Below are 21,475 nucleotides of genomic sequence, written 5' to 3' on the forward strand. Positions count from 1 at the left end.
AGAAGCGGGGTGGAGTCACTGAGAAGGGTCCTGAACCATGTGCAGAGAAATGCCCACCTGGCTGCTCTCTGCAGCACTCTCATGAAAACTTAACGGGGGTCAATAGGCCTTTACCCTCTTTGGGTAAATCCTACATCCTCATATTTCAGCCATGATCCTTTTCAACCAGCGTAATAACTTTAAATTTGTGAATTGAACACGACTGACCTGTTTTCAGGTCATTCACGATGTACCAAGCAAGATTTGGCTCTGCACCTTTCTTCCTTTTGTACCGTTCTAACCTCCACTGTGAGGAACTGAGCTGCTACAAGGAGCTCAAAGCTCTTTGCTCTTGAACAACTGAGACAGGGATGGATTTTGCTCTGGACTTCATGCCTTGCTGTTTGTGAATATCTTCCTAGAAGCAAACTGGGACTTGTTGGTTCAGTTGGTATGGCTGGCCAGCAAGCCTTCAGGGTCTCCCTGTCTCTGCCTCTCAGTGCTAATGACCACATCAGGCTTTCTGTGCAGGCTGAGTTCCAAACCACATTTCTGACTGAACTGTCCCCTCTGCCATTTAAAGTTTAAGTGGGGAAAATCCACTTAAACATTAACTTTTTATCAAGTTGTTTTATAGATTAACGTAAAATCTTGACCACTTTTTATACCACCCTCAAACCGAAATGTCACCCCACATGATTGAACATTTGTGATATTTTTTTTTAAGAGCCTGGGGCTAGACAGATGGCTCAGGGTTTAAGAGCACTGACTGCTCTTCCAGAGGATCAGGGTTCAACTCCCAACACCCACATGGCAGTTCACAACTGTAACTCCAGTTCCAGGGGGATCTGATACCTTCACACCAATGCACATAAAAAAAAGTTAAATAAAATTTTTTAAAAGAAAATCTGAAGCACTTAAAAGAGAGAGAGCCTGGGAACATCTGTACTTAAAAATACAAATTGTCATCCTGTCTGAGAAGCTCTCCTTCTGTCCATGTCTGTTTTAGGTAAAGGGTCCTTGGTAAAATGTGGCTCACCAACAAAAGTCATCCAATGCCTGTTTTCCAACAACTTGTCAATTAAGAAGGGCTTGAAAGGGTTGATGTCCTTGGCATTTCCACATTGAATTAGAGGTGTTTCTGACCTAGTGATATCCCGGCACAGACAGAGTAGTTCATGCTTGGACCCATTGGGTACATAAATGCACAGTGTGTGAGGAAGGCTGTAAGTGCCCCCTTAACACTAGATGCAGGTGTTAGTTCATTGGCTTCTAACTCCAGTGTGTGGAAGAATGTCTGGTTATGTAGCAAGCACTTGGAAGACATTGGTGGAAATCAAGTGCATGGATGTTGGTGCCATTATTTGAAGTTTCAGAGCAATCCTTATCCTTGATCATGTTATTGGGTAATTAATGGAAATGAAAGTCTGCTTTAAGACCCTCATATTGGATTAAGGTCTCTTTATTTCAGAGGACAGCAGGGTGAAACACAGGCCAGAGCTAGGTTAAGAACCCAGCCAGCGCGGCCAGAACAAAAAAGGGGCCCGCGTCCCCACGTGCAGCCCCTTAAGAAGCTCCCTTACGTCATCCCGGCTTTCCTTCACCACGCCCTTATGGGCGAGTCCCCAGGTCCACCTGGTACCTGCCCCAGAACTATTGGGCGGGGCTAGGGTGACTCCCTACACCCTCATAGAAGGGAAGAGACTGTGTTAACTTACCAACACACAGACACAGACACACACACACACACACACACACACACACACACACACACACACCCTGAAAGGCTTATTCACAAAAGGAAGTCGTGGTTAGGAAATCTTCCCAAGAACATACTGATTTTCTCCAGCCTTTGGATCATCTCAGTGTAGACGTGGAAGGGTCTTCCTACTACCTCCTCACCACTTGGTAGTAAGTATCTCAGGGCAAGAGGCAAGTCAAGACCTTGCTGACAGAGAGTTATTAAACACCTGCAGCCATGGAGCACTGCCTGGGAAGCAGTGAGAGACTCGGTGATTTTGGCCCCATTGCAAATCAGTGCCCCTATAAATCACCACCTCAACACGTCACCTTGGGTAGTCTTTCCCTCGGGGAGCTGAATTTTTTTTTTTAATAGAAGATGAGCTAATTAGTTTTGACATCAGTGTTGTGAGTTCTCAGGCTGTTGAATGGTGACTGCCACATGCCCTGCCTATTGTAGCACTGGCCCCAGACAGAACATGTTCCACAAGTACTTCCTGTTAATAATTAATGTGCTCACTTGGTACCTAACTACACCATACTTGTCTTTATTCTAAACTTGGTAATGCACTGTTTTGTGAGCTGTGGGTCCATATGTATGCATTCCATTTTTGTGGCATACTTCATAAGTCATTCTGTACGCTTGGGTTCACAGAGATCCAGCAAGGTGGGCTTTTGTAGTGCAAAGCAATAACCTGTCACTACGTCCCTTGCTTCTGGGGAGAAGACTTAGCCCCCACAAGCTAAGCATCTCCTGGTAACACAAATGCTATTAGCTGTTCTCTCCTTTAGGAAGGCCTTGTGTGGTCTTACTAATGGTGTGGTTTATCAGGACCCATTCCTCTTCTCTCCTTTCCCTCTTACTCCTTACCTTTGGTATACCAGAGCCTGTCTCTGCAAGCAAAGGTCAGGAAAAAGGAAAGTCTGCCTTTCTGAATTCATATGCCCAGGAACATAAACATACACAGCTTTAACCTTAAATAAAACATGATTTTGCACGATAGTGGAAAGGGTAAAAATAGTGTAGACACTACCCCAGGAAACAGCAGTTTACACTGAGTGTCTAGGAGTAAGGGCCCTGAGGAGACTAGCATCTGGGTAAGAGCAGTGAGGAGCAGTGCACAACAGCCTAGGCTTTGTAGTTAGTGATGCCCAGCTTCACGTTAATCTCTGCTCCTCCGAGCTTCTTAATGCCGTGAAATATGCACTAACTAGCTTAGTTCAGAAAATGACCTTCATCTACTGCCTCCTAATGTGAATCTCAGGCCCTGGCTAAACTTACAGCCTCTGGGGTCTTCTTTGATTCCAGTTATTCTTACTAAGAGATGGGATGAGCAGAAGAAATAGTCCTGAGGATTGCTAGAGATCCTGTAAGGCAAAAAGGGATAGTCTTATTGGAAAGAACTGAAAGATCTGCCCATGAAGCAAAGCATTGACTAGACGGACAGCTCAGAGCACCTGCAGGCCGGGAGTGCTGGCATGTATCCCAGAGGGAAGGAGATCTGCAAAGCATGTTTCTCTTATTTGCATTCTGATGCCTCTGGGATGATGGGAAGAGATGGGCTTGAAGTTTGAATTATGAACAAACATGCCTATGTCCCCAAGTGCACTTTTGTGGATGTTGTCATCACTCAAATTTGCCTAAGAAAAGAAAAGGAGGGAAGAAAAAGGAGGAGGAGATATGGGGAGAAAAGAGAGACAGAGGAAAGAAAGGCGATTAGGGATGGGGGAAGGAAGAAAACAAAGTCTAGGAGGGAGAGCATGGGGAAGGTAAGGGTAAAAAAAAAAAAAAAAAGACAAAGCAGAGATTTGTGGAGCCAGAGATGTCAAGGGGAGAGCCAAAGTTCCTCTTCAGAATCCGAGCCAGGGTTCCTGCATGTTTACCTTTCGTCATTTCCTGAGCTCTCATTTCCTCCCTAAGAAAACTTTCTAACATCCCACCTTATCCTTTCCAGAAATTGTTGATTAATGGTGTGATTAGACTGACTTCTGGCTGTCAATTGGACTTAGGAAAACACTGGGACCAATGCTGCCATCTGATTTGTGTATCAATGAACCCAGGGAAATGGCCACATAGGAGTCTTTCCCCAAACTTGTCTCATACTTCCCAAAGAGCCTCTTTAGAAAGTTCTTTAATTTTATCTTCCGGAAAGAGATTTGGTCAGAATTTCTTGGACATGAAGAAAGAAGGCAAATGGTAAGGGCATGAGCCCTTTTGGTGTGAGAACATAATGATTTTAATATTTAGCAATATTGCATACACAGCCAGCAGATGTATTAACTCACAAAAATATTAGTTTCTTTTAAAAAAAGAAAAAACTTTAAGGTTATTGGGATTACAAAAATAATAGCACATTTCTTTAAGTGATTTGAGCTCAGTCACCAAGAAACCAGAGATGCAAAGAGATCTTCTAAGGCTTTTCTGCCCATATGAATCTTATGACATTTAAAAAAAAGTTTATTTTCATATTTACAGAAGGAACATGCTTCTTAGAATTCCCTTTGGAATTCCATAGTGACACTATCTTTGAAGTCGGGGAATATTTCAAATTAAAGAAGGCATTTTTGGAAACAGCTTACGATGCACCTCAGGTCACACCACTAAACAGTTCCGGGTCCTCTTCTACAGAGCGGTTCTATCTCAGAGCTTCGGGAACTTCCACCTACAAAAACAGGGCATTGCCTTTCAGTGAAGCAACAGGCAAGTTAAAGTAAATCATCATTGTCATTGCCGCCACCTATAGGGATTACCTTTAGCATTATTCCCTAAGCAGGATTTGAATATAGATTATGATCACAGTATGGAATCCACATTTATAAATTTGGTGGCGAATCACTTGTGGTTTTGTGGTAAAAAATTCTGACAAGTAACCAATATGTTGGAGTGTGGTAAAATGATGGTCCTAGCTGAGATAATAAGTTGGCAGGAATGGAAATGTGCTCATTCTCTCACTCAATGTACCCGCCCCGAATGCTGACACTTGGTTGGCATGCTTGCTCTCACATGCACAAATAATTAAAAGATTAGTAAGAATTTGGAGAGGTGGCTTTGATAGCATCCATCCATGGAGGCTGATTCTTTGAATCAATTTCACCTTAAGGTCTGATCTGGGGTCACTTACCCTCCGTAGCTGTCGTATGCTGCTCCCTCGAATGGCTTCCATGAGGTTCTCATGAGCTGATCTCTGTGGTGTAGACGGCCGGGAGCTGTCTTCCATTTTCTTCTCTTGCACTGACCTCAGAGAATTCTTTATTTCCTTTAGGATATTGTTTGGCTGTTTCTTAACCTTTTTCCCTTTTTTCTTTCGCTGTCCATTTTGTAGGGCCCGCTGGGCGCTTTCCTGTTGTTTAATGACTTCTGCGATGTTTCTGGTGATGAGCTTTTTCTCTGGGAGTGGAGGAGGAGGAGGAGGGGGAGGAGGAGGAGGCAGCATGTGGGGAGGGAGAGGAGGTGGGGGTGGAGGAGGGGGAGGAGCTACAGGAGATGGAGGCCTGCTTCTCCCAGTGTGAACTTTCTTGGAGACTTTGGGAGATGACCAAGGAGACTGCCTTGGAGATGCATATGGAGAAGAGCCTGGTGTCCCCCTTTGCCAGACCTTGGTCCTAAGAGTAGCTCCTCCATCGTATCCCTCTTGCTGTTTTTGCTCCTGCATGCGCTTTTGCCTCTGTTTATCCATATTCCTTGTTAGAATGCTCGTCATACTCATTCTTGGTCCCGGGAGCTCAAAATGGTACCCGAGCCTCAGCAGCGTCGTGTTCTCCTTGAGCAGCTTGACAATCTCCATCTCCACCTGGGAGCCCATGATGTGCCTCTGGTTGTGGAAGCGCAGCTCCGTGAGCACCGTGTTGTGCTGCAGGGCTCTCATGATGGCCAGGATCCCCTTGCCCGTGATGAAGTTGGACTCCACATTGACACTGGTGATGTGCTCGTTGACCTTGAGCATGTCCGCAATGGCGATGGCCGCAGCGTCATCGGCATGGGTGTTGGCCAGACTGAATGTCTTCACTACTGTGTTCTCCCTGAGAGCTTCCGCGAAGCGGGATAGGGTCTGTGTGGTGATGTTCTCGATATTGTTCAGATTGACCTCTGTTGTGTCGGGGTCATTGTTTTTAATCTTTTCCAGGGCATCCTCGATAACCGTGGGGTTTCCACAAGGGTGAATGGCAGCTGGCGACTCCGTCCTCCTCTGTGTCCCTCCGCTGCTGCCGCCATTGGTTAAGTTTATATTTTCTATTTGGCTTTTGAATGTCTTTGGCTTAGAGTTATCTGAGTTAATGCTATTGTAGTTTACAGTTCCGTTAATATGTTTGGTGGCTTCAGCTGTGGTTTCCTCTTCTTCCTCTTCTTCCTCTTCCTCTTCTTCCTCTTCCTCTTGAGACTCCTCTTGTCCCTCCTCCTCCTCTTCTGTACACACTTCCTCAGAGACCTCACTGTTGCTTTCTGTGAAGATCAGTTCTTCCTCACTCTCTTCCTTGTCTTCTTCTGCAACCTAAGGAGTGTATTGACACCATTAAAGTTTTCACTGGAAGCACATTTCCCAGTTTATAAAAGTAAAGTACCATAAGTGCCGCAGAGGTCTTAGTGAACAGGATTAGCAAGCCCTTGCTTCTGACCTCTCTAGGTCAAGTGACCAAGGTCAACATTTTGTTGAGTAACCACTTAACAACTCTTCTGTAAGTATCTTCTACAAAACAGCAGGCATCTATTGAATAAAATATGTGATCATTTTTCTAGTTTGAACACATAAGTCAGAGCTTCAGTTTATGAAAGTGCTGGATACATTTTTCAACATTTTAGGCCAAGCAAGATGTCTCAACAGATAAAGGTACTCTCAGCATGAGTCCAGTGCCTTTGGCCTCTACATGTGCCACCATAGATAAAATAAGGAAACTTATTTTATATTGATTTCACGACTCATTTTGTTCCAGCCTTGCAAATCTATACTTCCCTCGGGAATCCTCCTCTTTCCTATTTCTTCACACCAGACAAGTACAACAAAAATAAACAATACGGTAATGAATTCCCTATCATTAGTGCTCAGAAATTTTATCAGGCATGTTGGCACACACTTGTTATCCTGGATAACTGAGAGTTTTGAAGCAAGTGGATATTGAGTTCAAGGTCAGCCTAGGCAACTTAGTGTGACTCTGTCTCAAAGAAGGGGGGGGGGCTGGGAACAGAGCCAGGCAACAGAGTTTTTATTCCCCAGATGTTCAGTCAGTTGCAGATGTGACCAAGCCAAGTGCCCTCTGTCCTGTTTGTCTCCACGTAGAGAAGCCCATGTGGCTTGCTGCTGCTCCAGCATTTGTCTGTAGTGCGATGGCACCCAGCTTGAGAATGTGGGAACTCCACACTTCTGTGGAGCACTGATCAGGGCAGATCAAAACCTGCTCTCTGGGAAAAAAAAAAAAAAGCAACAGACAAGCAAAACCCTTGGTGGAAGCCATGATAAAACATGACAGCCTGCAGAAGACTAGCCTCGCTAGATCCAAACCAGCAGCGCACAGTCGCAGACATCAGTAGAAAAGCTGAAAGCAGACCCTTGCCCAGCTTGGCAGTTTCGGCATATTTAGCATGCATCAATTGTAAAAGGCTTTCGGGGAAACAAGATTTGATTCTAGCTTAGTCACTTCTCACTTCTGTTCACTAATCCCTCTGCACCGACTTCCAGAGACCGCTTTCTCTTCTTCATGTTTTCTTTTATTAGAGAAAGTCTTGGAAATGTTGAAAGTGTCTCCCCCCCCCCCTTACTGTCTTGTGAGTCCTTCTCCTTATCTCTTTTGAAGCCCCATGGCTCTTGCTTCTCCCCATAGCCTGTTCTGTTCTTTCCTCTATACTGGAAGTGCTTTTTTTTTTTTTTTTTCTTCAAGGGATGTTGCTGTCTGGGACATGTGGATGGTGCTTTGGAAAACACTGTTGGTCTCCAGGTTTGTCTGCCCAGTTGTTGTCACAAAATAGCTTCCAGTTAGCTACACTTGTTTGGAGTGGCAGACACCAAGTGATGGCCTGGGAAAGGTCAGCCTCTCCTGGGATGACCTGTTCAGTCTCAATTTACTTGATATATTAGGAGAAGGAGGGAGAGGGTGTCTGTCTGTCTGTCTGTCTGTCTACTTGTCTATCAAAAGGTTGGAGGGACAGGAGACATAACTCCATGATACGAGAAGTAGATGGATCAGTTGGACAGAGTTCTGACACCCCTACCCCACGTCCCTTTGCTTTGTGTAAGTTCTTGTAAGTGGACTCCCCATCAGCTGTCTAAGGGTGTGTACTGTATCCTCATGTTTTCTGGCCTTTCCTCAAAATCTGGAGTATGCTGCCTTCCATATGACCATGAACTCTCATCTTTAGTACTCAAAGATAAGGCTCTCTTTACAAAGGCTGTTCCCCTTCAAAAACCATCAAAACTGAAAACCATGCCAGTTCTCCAGCAACGTGAGCTGTTATGTAATATCTACTAACGCCTCTTCTCAGAGATCTTCTTTAGCACTGTCTGACATCACCCCTGACATGCTTTCTAATGACATGTCTCCCAATAAGGTATGTCTCACACTTTAACTGCTTGTTTGTCATTTTCTCCACGCACTGTTTAAAATGGCCATAGGCCCGTATCTGTTTTCTCACCTAGCACAGTGCTTAGCATGTTATAGAGGCTCAGTAAACATTTGTTTACTGCATAGTTGATCCAAGTTGATGTTGTTTAACAGCACCTAATAGGACTATACTTGGAAGAAAATACTGGTAAGGTCAGGTGTGGTAAGGGGACCAAGTGTCTGGCTCTTTGCCAGAGCCTGAGAGGTTTACCAGGATACAGGAAATTTCTAATGCAGTCCAGGGCAAGCTGAGAGTGTTCATCCCCCCTGGAGGAGAGCTTGTGGGAGAAAAACAGCAGCAAGGGGGAAGGGAGAGGATGGATGGCCCCCAGGACCATCGCTGCTTCCTTATGAATCAGCTCTACACTGGAGGGAGTGGACAATGGTTTCCTACATCTGCTGCTTTGGAGTTAGGTCTGATCCTTTGGGGAGTGGAGGAGGAAAGGGGGACATACAGGAAGGGGTGGGAGATGAGGTGGGAGGGACTGAACAGATGGAACACAGATGCTGATGAACATGGTGAGTTAAACAGAGCAACAAGGAGAGAGCCAACCTCTTCTGATTATCTCTATAGCACCTTACAGCGGTAAGAAAGCAAGAGGCTTGACTTTCAGCTCTTGTCCTGGTTCTCTAAAGAGCTGGTTGACAAATCACTGAACCTTTCTGGGTCTCAAGAAAATGAGTGATTTTCATGGTCCTAATCACCATATGGAGTTGTTGGACCACAGATAGTTAGGCCTACCCTGATAGTTTCCCATCTTGCAGATCCTTTGGGAGTACCAAGCCATGTTCCTCCTGCTGGGCAGGCACCTACACGTCTGAAAAACTGCCTTCATGCCAGTGTCTCTAGTTTCAATTCCAACTCTACTGACAAGCTGTTACCCTCATGTAGGTTCCTTAACTTTTCCTGGTCCCAGCTCTCGAGTGAAGAAATGTAAGACGAGGTGAGAATGTGAGGAAAGTCATTGGCGCCTGTGCCTTAGACCCAGCAGCTCAAGCGAGGAGAACTGAACTGCGGCATGTCCAGGGTGCCAGAGCTGATGAAGTACACATTTGTGTCAGCCTACGTGGACAGAAAAAGGCTGCCACTCACCGGGTGCTACACAGAATCTTCCTAACCCTTCACAAAGCCAGTAGCCTTGCCACCTCTATCCCATCTAGACCCCAGCCCCTCCTCATGGAACCTCTGCGCAGTCGCAGTCTTCACTGAGACAAGCACCTGCTCCCCTCTCTCCTCGGCTGCTTGGAAGTTTTCCCTGCAATGGGACTGGATTACTCCCTCTGTCAGCCGGCTTCTGCTCAGCACCCTTGTGACTACAGAGACAGCTGGCTGGGGCTGTGAAATGGGAGAAAAGTTAACCAGCCGAGAAAGGAATCAAAGTTTGTAAAGAAGACAGCCTCTCTAATTGGTCCGATAAGCCACTGGCAGGATCAGCAAAACCTTTGGCAGCGTGAGGTGGGTGTCAACAACAGCTGACAACAGGCTTTGCCCTTTGGTTCCCTCTGCTGTCATAACATTATGACATTAAAATGCCTTTGTCCTGTTATTGTCCTAGGTGCCTCTATGTCCTGGCTTCTTAGAGATAGTTGCATTCGCATTTTGAAGGAAATTCTTTAGCAAGCATAATAAGATGTCATTCAATTTCATCAGACTGTCGACACTCATTTCCATTCCAAACAAAAAACAAATAAGGAAACCAATCAAAGCAAATCCAACTTTTAAGTGATGGTTGGGGAAGAACCAGCTAGCACAAATCTTGACTGGTCATAGATGTTCCCTCCTTACCTCTCAGGGTTTCTCACTACTGCAGCCATCGTGGCCTCAGAAGATCCTGGCTTGGCCCCAGTGGCCCTTCCCACAATGACTGACTAGGGCAAAGCTCACACATATCTTGCTGCAAATGTGGTGCACACAGCTATTGCCATGATCACCACAGTTCCCAGATGAGTACTGTGGAGGGCTGGCCACCATGAGCCTGCTTCCTTCAATTCTAAGTGATATCAGCGGAGCACACAGGCTTGGAAATGGTTGTTCACAGCCTGTTTTCTTCTATGAACTCAGGGTTTCTTTCCTAGAATAACATTCTACTGCTATAATGACTTTCCCAGACGTTAGTCTTTTGAGCTTCCTTACAGTGATGCCTCATTGGGAAATTCAAAATGACTCTTTCTAGTCATTTCTAGCACACATGGGCTTTCTAGACCTGAGTTCTTGAAAATAAGCATTTTTCCTAGTCTCAGAATCCCCATCAAGATTCTCAGAGATGCATCTGTAAATGCAGGCTTAACCTGCATCCTTGGTGGGTTTCATCATTTAGAAGTTTACGCTAAAGCCTGCATTTTCTTTGGGGGACTCAAAAACTTGTTGAAATCTCAGTGGGGAGAGGGGAATATTGATTCATAAAAGAAACAAAAAATTGAGGTCTCTTAATGGACAAGTGGGAAAGAGGATCCTGAAGGAGTGATTGTCTGTACAAACTAACAACTTAAAGACAAAACGGGAGGAGGGAAGAGGACTCTTGACTCTTATTTCCATGTTCTTCCCATAGTCTTAAACTTGGGCATTGGGAATATAAAAGGTTTACCACTGCCTTTACTGCTGTCAAAGTACCAGGAAATAAATGTACTTAACTGAAAGAAAATTGTTCCAGAAACATGTTATGTGACATCAGTGCCTTAGACTATTTGACGACTCATTCAAACCAACACTCTGGCTGGGAAGCATGTTCTTTTACAGGTTCCCATTTTTAGTCAATAAAACCACTCTCACCAAGACCAGTGTGGCCTGGAAAATATATCAGCAATGGGTACAACCGGGCTCTAAGAAAGTTTAAGTGATGAAGACTGAGAAGCTACAGAAAGCAGGGGCTTCTGGCTTTGTGGGGGTGGGGATGAGGATGATGGGCAGAGCCAGGGCAGTCTTCAGAGCTTACCTTTCCACATTCCCCAAGCCGTTCCTTCTCCAAAAGTTTTTGGGACTCCTTTTCCCAATAAGCCATCAGCGCCTCTCTGCTGAAGTTCCCTGTGGGGGTTTTCTCCGTCAGACTCTTTTGCCTTAGCCCCACAGGAAGGTTTCGGTCAGGTTCAATGTCTTCCAGCTCCCTCTCGAGCTCCTTGAGTTCCTCAGCCGAGAGGGAGGCCAGAAGTTCATCCTCATCGATGGATTCATATTTACTAAGTCCCCTTCTGTAGCCAAAAGTAGACATGGTCCCAGCCTTGTCAGACTCCCCGAGAACTTGAAGAACCAGGCATTCAAGGCAAGCAGAGGCTGACAGGGAGGCAAGTGTCAGGCTGGTCGGCTGCTGGAGTGAGGAGTGGCCTCAGGAGCCTTTTAAGAGTGGTGATGCAGGACTGTGACAATGTGGAGAGGGTGAAAGCATGGGCTGTTTTAAGCATCAGACGTCAGCTAGACATTTGAACACAAAGAATGTCACATCAGTGGTGGATGGAGGTCTCAGAACCAGCAGGGATTATTCGCAGAGTGGCCAGAGCCATATTTAGCTGAGCCTGATAGCTGGTGAGGACAGGCCGAGTGTTTCAGATAGGAGGTGACATGGTTCTCCTTACTCTTTGCTCAGACAACGGAGGGTAAACTCTTGTTTTGAAAATGTCTCGCCACAGACACTACGCCATGAACAGACTCTTTCATTATGAACTGAGGTTGGAAAAACAACTCCACGTTGTCCTATGGGACATTCATTAGTCTGGTTCTTGTAGAAACATTGATCTCGGGTGTGTGATGGGGAAAGAAGCTATGATAATACAGAGTTTTATAATTTATTGTGCTTTGCAGAATACAAAGCCCTATCATACAATTGCCTAGTTGTAGGTACTTTAGGCTAACAGTTTGACCCTCATTTACAGATTTTGGCCATTTGAGGTTGAGAGATTAAGGGAAACACTTGAAGGCTGACAGCTGGAAGGGCAGAAGGAATCTTCTCCACTTCACCAAATGCCTGCCTTCTCCTTCCTATGTGTGAGTAGAAACTGGATTATGCCAATTTATTAAAGACTGACACAGTGGCAGCCCAATGCTAAACACTCTGTATATTTTATACGATTTAATCCCACAATTGTATGAAGAATATTATCATTGTCTATATCTGTCCATATTTATGACAAAGCATAGACCCCTGAGAGGTTGCGTAACTAACTAGCTTAGGAAAACAAAGCTAAGAAGTAGAAAAGTCTAGAATTTCAACCCAGATGGTATCTGGACTGAAAATTAGGAAGATATTAATTTTTAATTATGCCTATGTATTCATTCTTGAGGTATTATACTACCTGTGGAGTTTGTAGAATTTCATACTAATTTTAGGATACACATCTATAACTTTGATAATATGTAGGCATAGAGATATACATATACCAACAAAATATGCACAGCATATAATATCTGGGTTATTTCTAAGCTTGGGCTGTGAATAATGCTGCCCATTAGTTACCTGCAAGTCTTTGAATGCTCATCTGGTTTTTATTTCTCTGTAGTAGAAACACTAGGTTGTAGGATAAACTTATTTTTCTTTGTTTTATTTGAGTTACAAACACAATAGAATTACATGACAACCTCAGTTCCCTTCTCCCTCCTTTCCTCCCCTACCACCCCCCCCAACTAAAACCCTACCTATCACATATCCTTTCTTCTATTCTTCCCCTGACTCAACCGTAAACTCAATTTTAGTGAAGTTGCAAAACCATTTTCTAAAATGGCTCACCCATGAATTCCCAACGGTGGAGAGAGCACCAGTTTCCTTACATCACTTGTTACTGTTTGTTTTCCTGGTCACAGCCATTTGAGAGAGGACAAAATGGTGGTTTTTGGCTTTCCAGTCACTAACGATATTGAGTGTAGTTTCATGTGCCTATTGCCCTTGGTAAAATATTCAGATTTTTGTGCTTATTTCTAAATTCAGTTGTCTTTTTACTGAGTTGTGAGTTGTTTATATATTTGAGAAACAAACATTTAATGAGACAAATGATTTGTATATATTTCCTCTCATTCTTTGGTTTGCCTTTTAGTGTTATTAGAAGAGGGATCTTCAAAATTAGGTTCAACTTACCATTTTTATTCTATCAGCTGTTTCTTGGTGTTTACAGTTAAAACATCATATATGAGGAGAGAGAGAGAGAGAGAGAGAGAGAGAGAGAGAGAGAGAGAGGTATATTCATCTCAGCACTATTTGTCAAGAAGACTTTCCTTTGGCAATTGTTTGGCAGTCTGTGGAAGAGTAACTGAGCATTGAGGGTAGATGTCTGGGCAGTTCTGTTTGTTGATGTGTGGGTGTCTCTGCCAGTGCTCCATATCTCACTTTCTGTAGCTCTGTCAGAGAGTGTGAGTTTTCTAGCTCCACTCTTCTGCATGAAGGATTCAGTTAAATATGTTTTATTTTAACTCACAGTGTTCTGTCTTCAGAATCAAATGATGCATTCCAGAAATGATATTCAGAGAGAGAATAATGAAACTATAAATGATTAACTTAAAAATTACTTCTCTATTTTGAAGATACAGACTATTTGTTCCTATTTCTGAAGTTCAATATGGTTGTTATTCCTTAACATGCTGAGTAATGGTTAGTTAGGTCAGATAATTAACAGCATTGGGTTTGTTTCTTATTTTGAACCAGTAGCATGCATATATTTTTGTGGAACACATGGTGCTGTTTTTAATTAAAAGATGGATTTGAGTTTTGGCAGTGCCATCAAGTTATAATATATATATATAAATCTGATGAATAAATTGAGTTATTCATCTGAACAATGACATTTTACATAAAAATAATCACAAGTATGCTAAGAATACAACTGCTTTTAAGACAATAAAATGTGTATAGTTATAGCACAAACTCCTTATTAACGACACATTAGACTCATGGCACATTGGTCAATGTGAATATTTGGGAGTAAGTAATTATGAAAAGTTAGGAGAACTGTGTTTTACTCCTTTCCTTTAAGTTTTTGTTGTATCTAACTAATTTTTGTCTTGAAATTCACTCAATACCCATATGTTAGATTTCAATTGATTTACTTGGATTAGAGCAATAAATGAAACCAACTGGGTCCTTTTCTTCATAGACAACAACATAAACATATTAACAACAGAACACAACAAAAAGAAGGGCTCCAGAGAAGATTAGACAGGGGAAGAGAAGCAAGATGTTTTGAGGAGGGCAATGTTTCATTTTCAGAAGATTTCTATAATCAGATGGCATTTGAACACAGAGCTAGAAAAGGGCTCTACACACACGTATTGTAACATATGATGTGTCACTATGAAATAATAGCACAGATAGTCTTATAATAATAGCCTGGGATTTCAATGGACCTTTGAAATACTCAATGCTCTGTCATATCTGTGTTGTATTTCAACATCATCCATCAAAATATTCCTTGACAAATAGCTCGGATCTGTAGAAAACTCCTCTTTATACTGTACTGAAAATGCTTAGAAAACCACTCCATGTATTTTTAGTTTCCTCATTCCAATGACCCAGAATAAATATAGCCTTCCATGAGTTCCTTCTATCAAGTCTTGAGTGTTCCACAAATGCCTCTGAAAGTGACTCGAGAGTCGGCATTAAAATGTCTTACCACATGGCACCATCACTAAACAAACAAACAAACAAACAAACCTGCCTCTTGATAATACTTGCCTCTTCAGAACAATAACCTCTTCAAACATCTTGGTATAGTTACTGTCAGTCTGATGGTAACAATCGAAACTCACCCCCCACCAGACTTCAGGATATCTACTCTGAAGTATTTTCCACAAACTTTAAATCCATTTGTTAAAATTCTGCCATGTGACCAAACACTGGCATCCAGCCTTGCTTTGACTAACATATGATGGATAATAAATTTTCCTGAAACTTTTTTACATCAAGAAAAAAAATCCCATTGGACATGTGTTCTAAGAGTCAGAATTTTATATTTTGGAATTTTCACTTGGTGTTTTTGTTCACTGTATTTAGAAGCAATGATAGTATAAGACAACAAAGCGTTTTCAAAATTAGTATGTCTTATTTTTAAAAACTCAGTGCCTTGGTGGGACTTTTTTGTTGTTCTTAATTCACTGATTCACTAAGACATATAATATCTCATGATAATGTCTGTTCTTTGTTAAGTGAAAATTTAGTTTTCTCTTTCAACCCTTTGGGTTTTCTTTTTTTTTTTCCTTCTAGTTTCTCCCTGAAAATGTCTCTGGTTGCTTGTTCACACAGTCACTCTTTACTTGCAGTGAGACAGTGCTGTCTGCAAGCTAGGACTGCAGACAGGAAAAGATAAACCAATTCAGTTTCTGCCCTCAAGGAGTTGAGACTCTGGAAGAGAGTAGACAGCTGACAACAGCCATACACAGCAGCTCAGCCAGGCGCCAGAGCCCTGCACAGAGCAAGATGCAGGCTGATTCAGAGAAGGCACAGGGGTGGGAAGAGGTTCCAGGCAGAGAGAGCAGCCTTTGAGTTAAGGACCCAGGAGAGAGAGAACAAGAGTAGACACTGTTTGACATCGAGTGGGGGCGGAGGTGGAGACCAGGCAGAAACTTCCCTGATTGAATGGATTGCTTCGGGAGGTGGCCACCCACTACATTCTCTAACAGCTGTCAGCACTGTGCCCTACTCGTGCTGAGAACACACAAATGTTGAGTATTTGATATGAAGAGTTCTGTAGGTCATACTACGGAGGGGAGGTCTTTATTATCATCTAGCAATGTGCACTTATCTCTGCCATAACCCTACATAGCTGCCATGTGTCATGTTGCCTGAAAGCCTATTATATAGGGATTCCACGATATCCACAGGGATTCCAGAAGATGGGGAATGATGTCATCAGTATGGCCAGAACTCAGTAGTACCAGTCTTTCCAGAAGGCTGACATTCCACTTGTTGTTTTTGTCTCTTTACTTTTTGAGTTTTATTTGAATATATTACACACGTGATGGAGTTATTGCAAGAGCAGTTAGTGCTCTTAAGCACCGAGCCATCTTTCTAGCCCCCGTGATGACATTTTTATACATGTACATAGTATGTCTCGGTCACACCCTGACACCAGTCCTCTCCTCTTTCCTCATTCATTCTATGTTCATTTTTCCTTTCAGTGTGGATTCTTCATATAAAGATAGCAACAGTGTTCTCTTAAGCAACCATGTGCATAGAAGTATCTCAGCCTAACACTACATAGAGAGGAAAACCCCACTTGCTAAAGACTATTTTGGTGATGGTTTCTGTACTATTGGTGACTGATATTTAGGGGTGTTAAGAGACCGTATCGTTGTTTCTTTGACTTTTTACTTTAGGCTCAAATTTCAGGGAGTACTTGGTTGGTAACTTCAGGAATTGTTCATATTTCAAAACAATTTCTGGTACAGGCATTCCTATCTGGAACTACAGAAGACAGCTCAAGATGCGCATTATGTGAATTTAATTTTAAATATTTAATATTCATATTACATGAAATACAATATCTATTTACTAAATAGAACCCATTTCTATGTGCCCTGTGCTTTATGGTACAATAGACACCATCACTATGAAGTTTACCATATGGAATTTAATTTCAGTATGTGTAAGGGATCCCAAAAGTCCAAGATGGGCACCAATGTGTCATCTTACTCAGCTAAAATCTTTTAGCTGAATGACTTTCTGAGAAAACACCCAGATAGTCTCCCAGTATCTCAAACTACTTAAGATCAGCCTCTTGCTTTCTGTCTCTGCAGCTTCACCCCAAAGGCGGCTCACACATCCTCAGCCACCACTCACTAGGGCCTCGGTGGGTGTTTCAGCTGCTTCTTTCACAGTGCAGTGGTGTGGAGGCATACGTCTGGACTCCTCCGAATTTCTGCTTTATATCGGGGCTGCTCCCCCTTGTCTCAACGTGAGTCTAAGCGGCTTTCATTTTCTGGGCTGGAGAGAGTGATGGACTAAAGTCCCTCTTATGCTTCCCCTATTGCCCCTCCCCCACCCCTATTTTCCACAGCACAGCTAGAGTAACTCTTTAAGAGCACAGATGTCACCAGGTCATTCCCGACCTAAAACTTGTGAATGCCTTCCTTTGTTCTTCAGAGTGAACCTTTAGCCAAGAGTTCTGCCTACCTTTCCTGCACCACGTGGATCACCTTCCAGAGCAGGCATTTGAGCCATGCTGGAGTGACCTTGAACCTCTCTGAGCTGCTCTGCCCATTACCTATAGCACTTGTTCATCTCTGCCTGAAAAGCCTTTGTGTGTCTCTTGAGCTGCACTGGGCCCACAGGCACTGAGGCCCCAGGCCAGGTGGAGCTCTAGATTCCCACAAAGGTGGTTCACAGCTGCGTTGCGTTGGGGATTGCTTGTTTTAAACAGACCTTCACAGGGAGAATGCATGTCCCAAGCCAGGGACGTTCACTTTCTGTCTCCAAGCCCTAGCACAGTTATTAAGTGTTCAGGGAGTATATCAAAAACAAAGCAGCAGGACAGGAGTGATTTAGCCACGAAAGTCAAAATGTAGTTTCTAAAACTGACAGAAATCATGACAATTACTGGACTGCAGTGATTCAAAAGTTTTTGTTGTTTGTTTTATTCTGAGACTTTTGTTTTGTTTTTCGAGACAGGGTTTCTCTGTGTAGCTTTGGAGTCTGTCTGTCACTTGCTCTGTAGACCAGGCTGGCCTCGAACTCACAGAGATCCACCTGCCTCTGCCTTCTGAGTGCTGAGATCAAAGGCTTGCAACACCACCACCACACTGTTCTTGATTAAACTCAAGGCCTGCTAGGCAAACAAACATTGTAACATTTTGTAATGGTGTAGCCTCTATTGTATAGCCCCCAGTCTAGGTCTTTTTGTTTACAAAGAACAGCTTTCAGAGAAAGCCTTCCTATTTGTAACACTGAAAGACCCCTGGAGGCTCAGGCCCCCAGCTAACCCCATGTTAGCTGGGCCTTTCATCCATCCACCATGGATGATGGCTAGGAAAGACAGCGAGAAGCCACTGCATAGAGATCTTATAGGGCTGCCTGAGGGGAGTGTCTAGGGGTACAAACAGGCTCAGGATTGGTGTGCCTCCAGGCTTGGAGGGTTTGCCCTATGTTGATTGGTTGTTATGGTCCATAGGCCCTCCCAGCCAGGGTGATTGCTGTGCTCTGTGCATCATTGCTGTGCGCTTGTCGGTAAAGCACACCCAGAGCCGTAAAGCATAACACCACCAGCTAACTTCTGATTGGTTCCTTGCCACGAGGCAGGCATCTGACCTCCTAATGACCAAGGCAAGGTCAGGCAAGCATGTGCTAGGCTGTTATGGCTGCTGAAATGGGGAACTGGTCCCTTCAACGCAATGACCAACACGCGTAATTTTCTTGGCTCTGGGACACCCAAATACTTCCAGGACCCAAGGTCCACATTTATTGGTCACTGTTCCATCCTGGTGTGTGATTCACAGCTAAGTACCAGCCCATCTGCCTAGTAGGTGGTACAACCTCAGGATGATACATTTATTCATTTATGAATGCCTCATTAATTTATTTGCTTATTTATTTATAGTGATTCTCTTAATCGGACCTAAAACCCTGTTTACATCAGAGAACCACTCTACCATTGAGCTACCTCCTCAGCCATATTTTCTTTTGACATAGGATCTCACTGCGTTTCCTAGATTGGCAGTGACCTCACTCTGCAGCCTCAATGAATGAACTTTGAACTTGTGAACCTCATGAATTAGCTTCCTATGTAGCTGGGAGTTCAGGCAACCACCAACTAGGCCAGACTTACTTTTTGTTTTGTTTTAATTGTCCCTAAGTTGCCTTGGAGACACAAAAATCATGTTGTATTGTCCTGTGTAAACACAGGGAAATGGAAAATTCTTTAATTTCACACGTCAAGGATTTTTGCCTGCTTTATAATTATGAAGTTTTATTTACCCCCTCCCTGTCTAGATGCAAAGTTGCCTCCTGAAATCAGTCTACCATGCTTCCCACTTGCACAGAAGGGCTCGTGGGTTCCACATTGCTTCCAGATGGTTTGTACCAAGGCTGAAGTGCATAGTAGTTCCTAAGGAAGTCAAGCTTCCGACTTTGCTCAGGCTGTTTGCCGGCGCTTTTCAGAAGACCAAAGGAAGGCTCCCAGGGGAGAAGAAGGTCAGGGAACAGCCAGGCTCTGGACAGAGGGCAAACACATACTCCAGGGATCAGATGAGAACTGACGATTTCCTTATCAAGGCTGCACTCTCAGGCTTGGCAGACAAGCAAATCTCCCAGCTATGCCAACCTGTGGCAGAGAGTGTGAGTCAAATTTAAAATTATTAGGGCTATTTATAATAGCATCTCACAAGTGTATAACATTTATAGTTTACAAAATGGTTTTTATAGCAGTGTGCCAGGCAGGATAACATAATATGATCTCCCTCTGTTAATGTTTATTCTAACACCATGTGTGAGATAACACCTGATGGATAAATATGATTTATTCCATTTTACAAAAGATAAAAACGGGTCTGAGAACTAAAAATATCTTTACATTCGTCCAGCTAACAAGAGATGGGTGTGATTTTGTTCTCTAACTCCAAGCTGCTTTGCACACTGGTGTTACTATCTGGAACTTTGAAAAGGAAAGACAGACACAATGAAAGACTGAATTTGGGTACGGAGCCTCTGTGGTTGGTCACAAATAGCCAATCCTATGTTTATCTGACTAAAGCATATATAAGTAATTGTAATGTATGCAAACACAAAGATGAACTAACAGCATCGAAACTGTGTGGCTAAAAATATAGTTTTGAGGAAAAAGAAAACAACTAAAAACGAGAAAGAAATGTGAGTTCCTTCAGTCAAGCCTATCATCACATACAACAGCCCATTTAGGAGACCAGCAGATTGTATTATATTCATCACCTGGAGTTCTAATGACCAAGTTTTGCTTGTGGTGGAGGAGAAGCTCTTTCATTGATTCACCAGCAACCCAGAGTCTTGGGGGGAAGATTTCCTCTCTTGTGGTGTTAGGAAGAAAGTATGGTGGACGGGTTATCCACACCATGATGCTGTCCTTGGGCGGCCTTCTCAGCTTCAGGACAGCCTCTGCTTAGTAGTAGTCCAGCTGGGAAACAGCAGCTGAAGTGCTTGGATCCTGCTGTGAAGAGGGTGGGAGGGCGCTGGGGTCAGACACAGCACAAGAATGTGGGGAATGCTATGCTCCACAGACACTGGGTCTCTTTCATTGGCAGTTCTGTCAGGAAACCCAAAGCAGTGTACTTGCAGACTCATGGCTCTAAGGAACCTTTCCTTCCAAAGTTTTCCTGGCTTACTGAGATCCAGTCTTCACTGGTTCTCCACAGACACTTGTTCCTGTAATCCCATCTTCCTGTGTGTCCTATCTAGAGCTGTTGTTCAAGGTTATTAAACGAATCTTTGCTAAGTCACACCCTTCACAGGATAGGAAACCCTCACTTTGAGCTCTTCAGTTTATACATGTTTGGATGTTAGGGTGTGTGGGTGGTGGTTTTGTGTGTGTGTGTGTGTGTGTGTGTGTGTGTGTGTGTGTAAATGTCCTTTTAGAACAAGTATGGAAATACCAGAGACTGGCAAAGGCACTTTTGTTGATCTGGGATTGGGGACAAATGGGATTGGTGAAAACAACAGGCACATGCTGCCCTGTCTTCTACTCTTAGTGATCTTATCAGCACTGAAAAAACAAAAAAAAGTTAAATCCTGTGCTACCAGCACAGGGGCCAAGTAGTTTCCTCCAAGCCACAAGATCCCACTGTTTAGATGGGCACTGAACAGGCTATAAACACTGTCCTTCCCTGTCAGAGATGTGTTCCTCCAGGCCTTTCTTTTAAAGTGACTGTTTAGGTTGTAATTTATGTACTATAAAACTCACCTATTGAAAGTTTAAAGTTCAATGGCTTAAAAAAAAAAAAAAAGTAAATTAACCAAGTGGTTTCACCATTATCGAAAACCAAGTTCTGAACATTTCTTTTGATCCCCAAAGATTTTTTATGCCCCTTTGTAATTGACCCTCTTCCTAATACACAGACACAAACAACCACATATTTTCTGTGTGTATTACCAACATTTGAATATTTTAAATAATTGCGACCATACAGTTTGTGGTCACCTGGCTTTTTCACCTACCTGGGGGCATGTTTACTGAAGATTGTTTTCACCACTTTGTGTATATTTTGCTAAAGGGCATTGAGCTGTGGCTG

General features: G+C 43.3%; 1 protein-coding gene across 1 annotated transcript; it reads right to left on the reverse strand.

The window, feature by feature from the left end:
- Positions 1-3,696: 3,696 nt before the first annotated feature.
- Positions 3,697-11,516, reverse strand: Lmod2 (leiomodin 2). Its single transcript, XM_035451394.1, has 3 exons — positions 11,244-11,516; positions 4,842-6,209; positions 3,697-3,861 (listed from the first exon to the last, which is right to left on the reverse strand). The coding sequence occupies exons 1-3, from the start codon at positions 11,514-11,516 to the stop codon at positions 3,697-3,699; spliced, it is 1,806 nt and encodes a 601-aa protein (XP_035307285.1).
- Positions 11,517-21,475: the final 9,959 nt, after the last annotated feature.

This window comes from Cricetulus griseus (assembly GCF_003668045.3).
Source record: "Cricetulus griseus strain 17A/GY chromosome 1 unlocalized genomic scaffold, alternate assembly CriGri-PICRH-1.0 chr1_0, whole genome shotgun sequence".
Taxonomy (NCBI): Eukaryota; Metazoa; Chordata; class Mammalia; order Rodentia; family Cricetidae; genus Cricetulus; species Cricetulus griseus.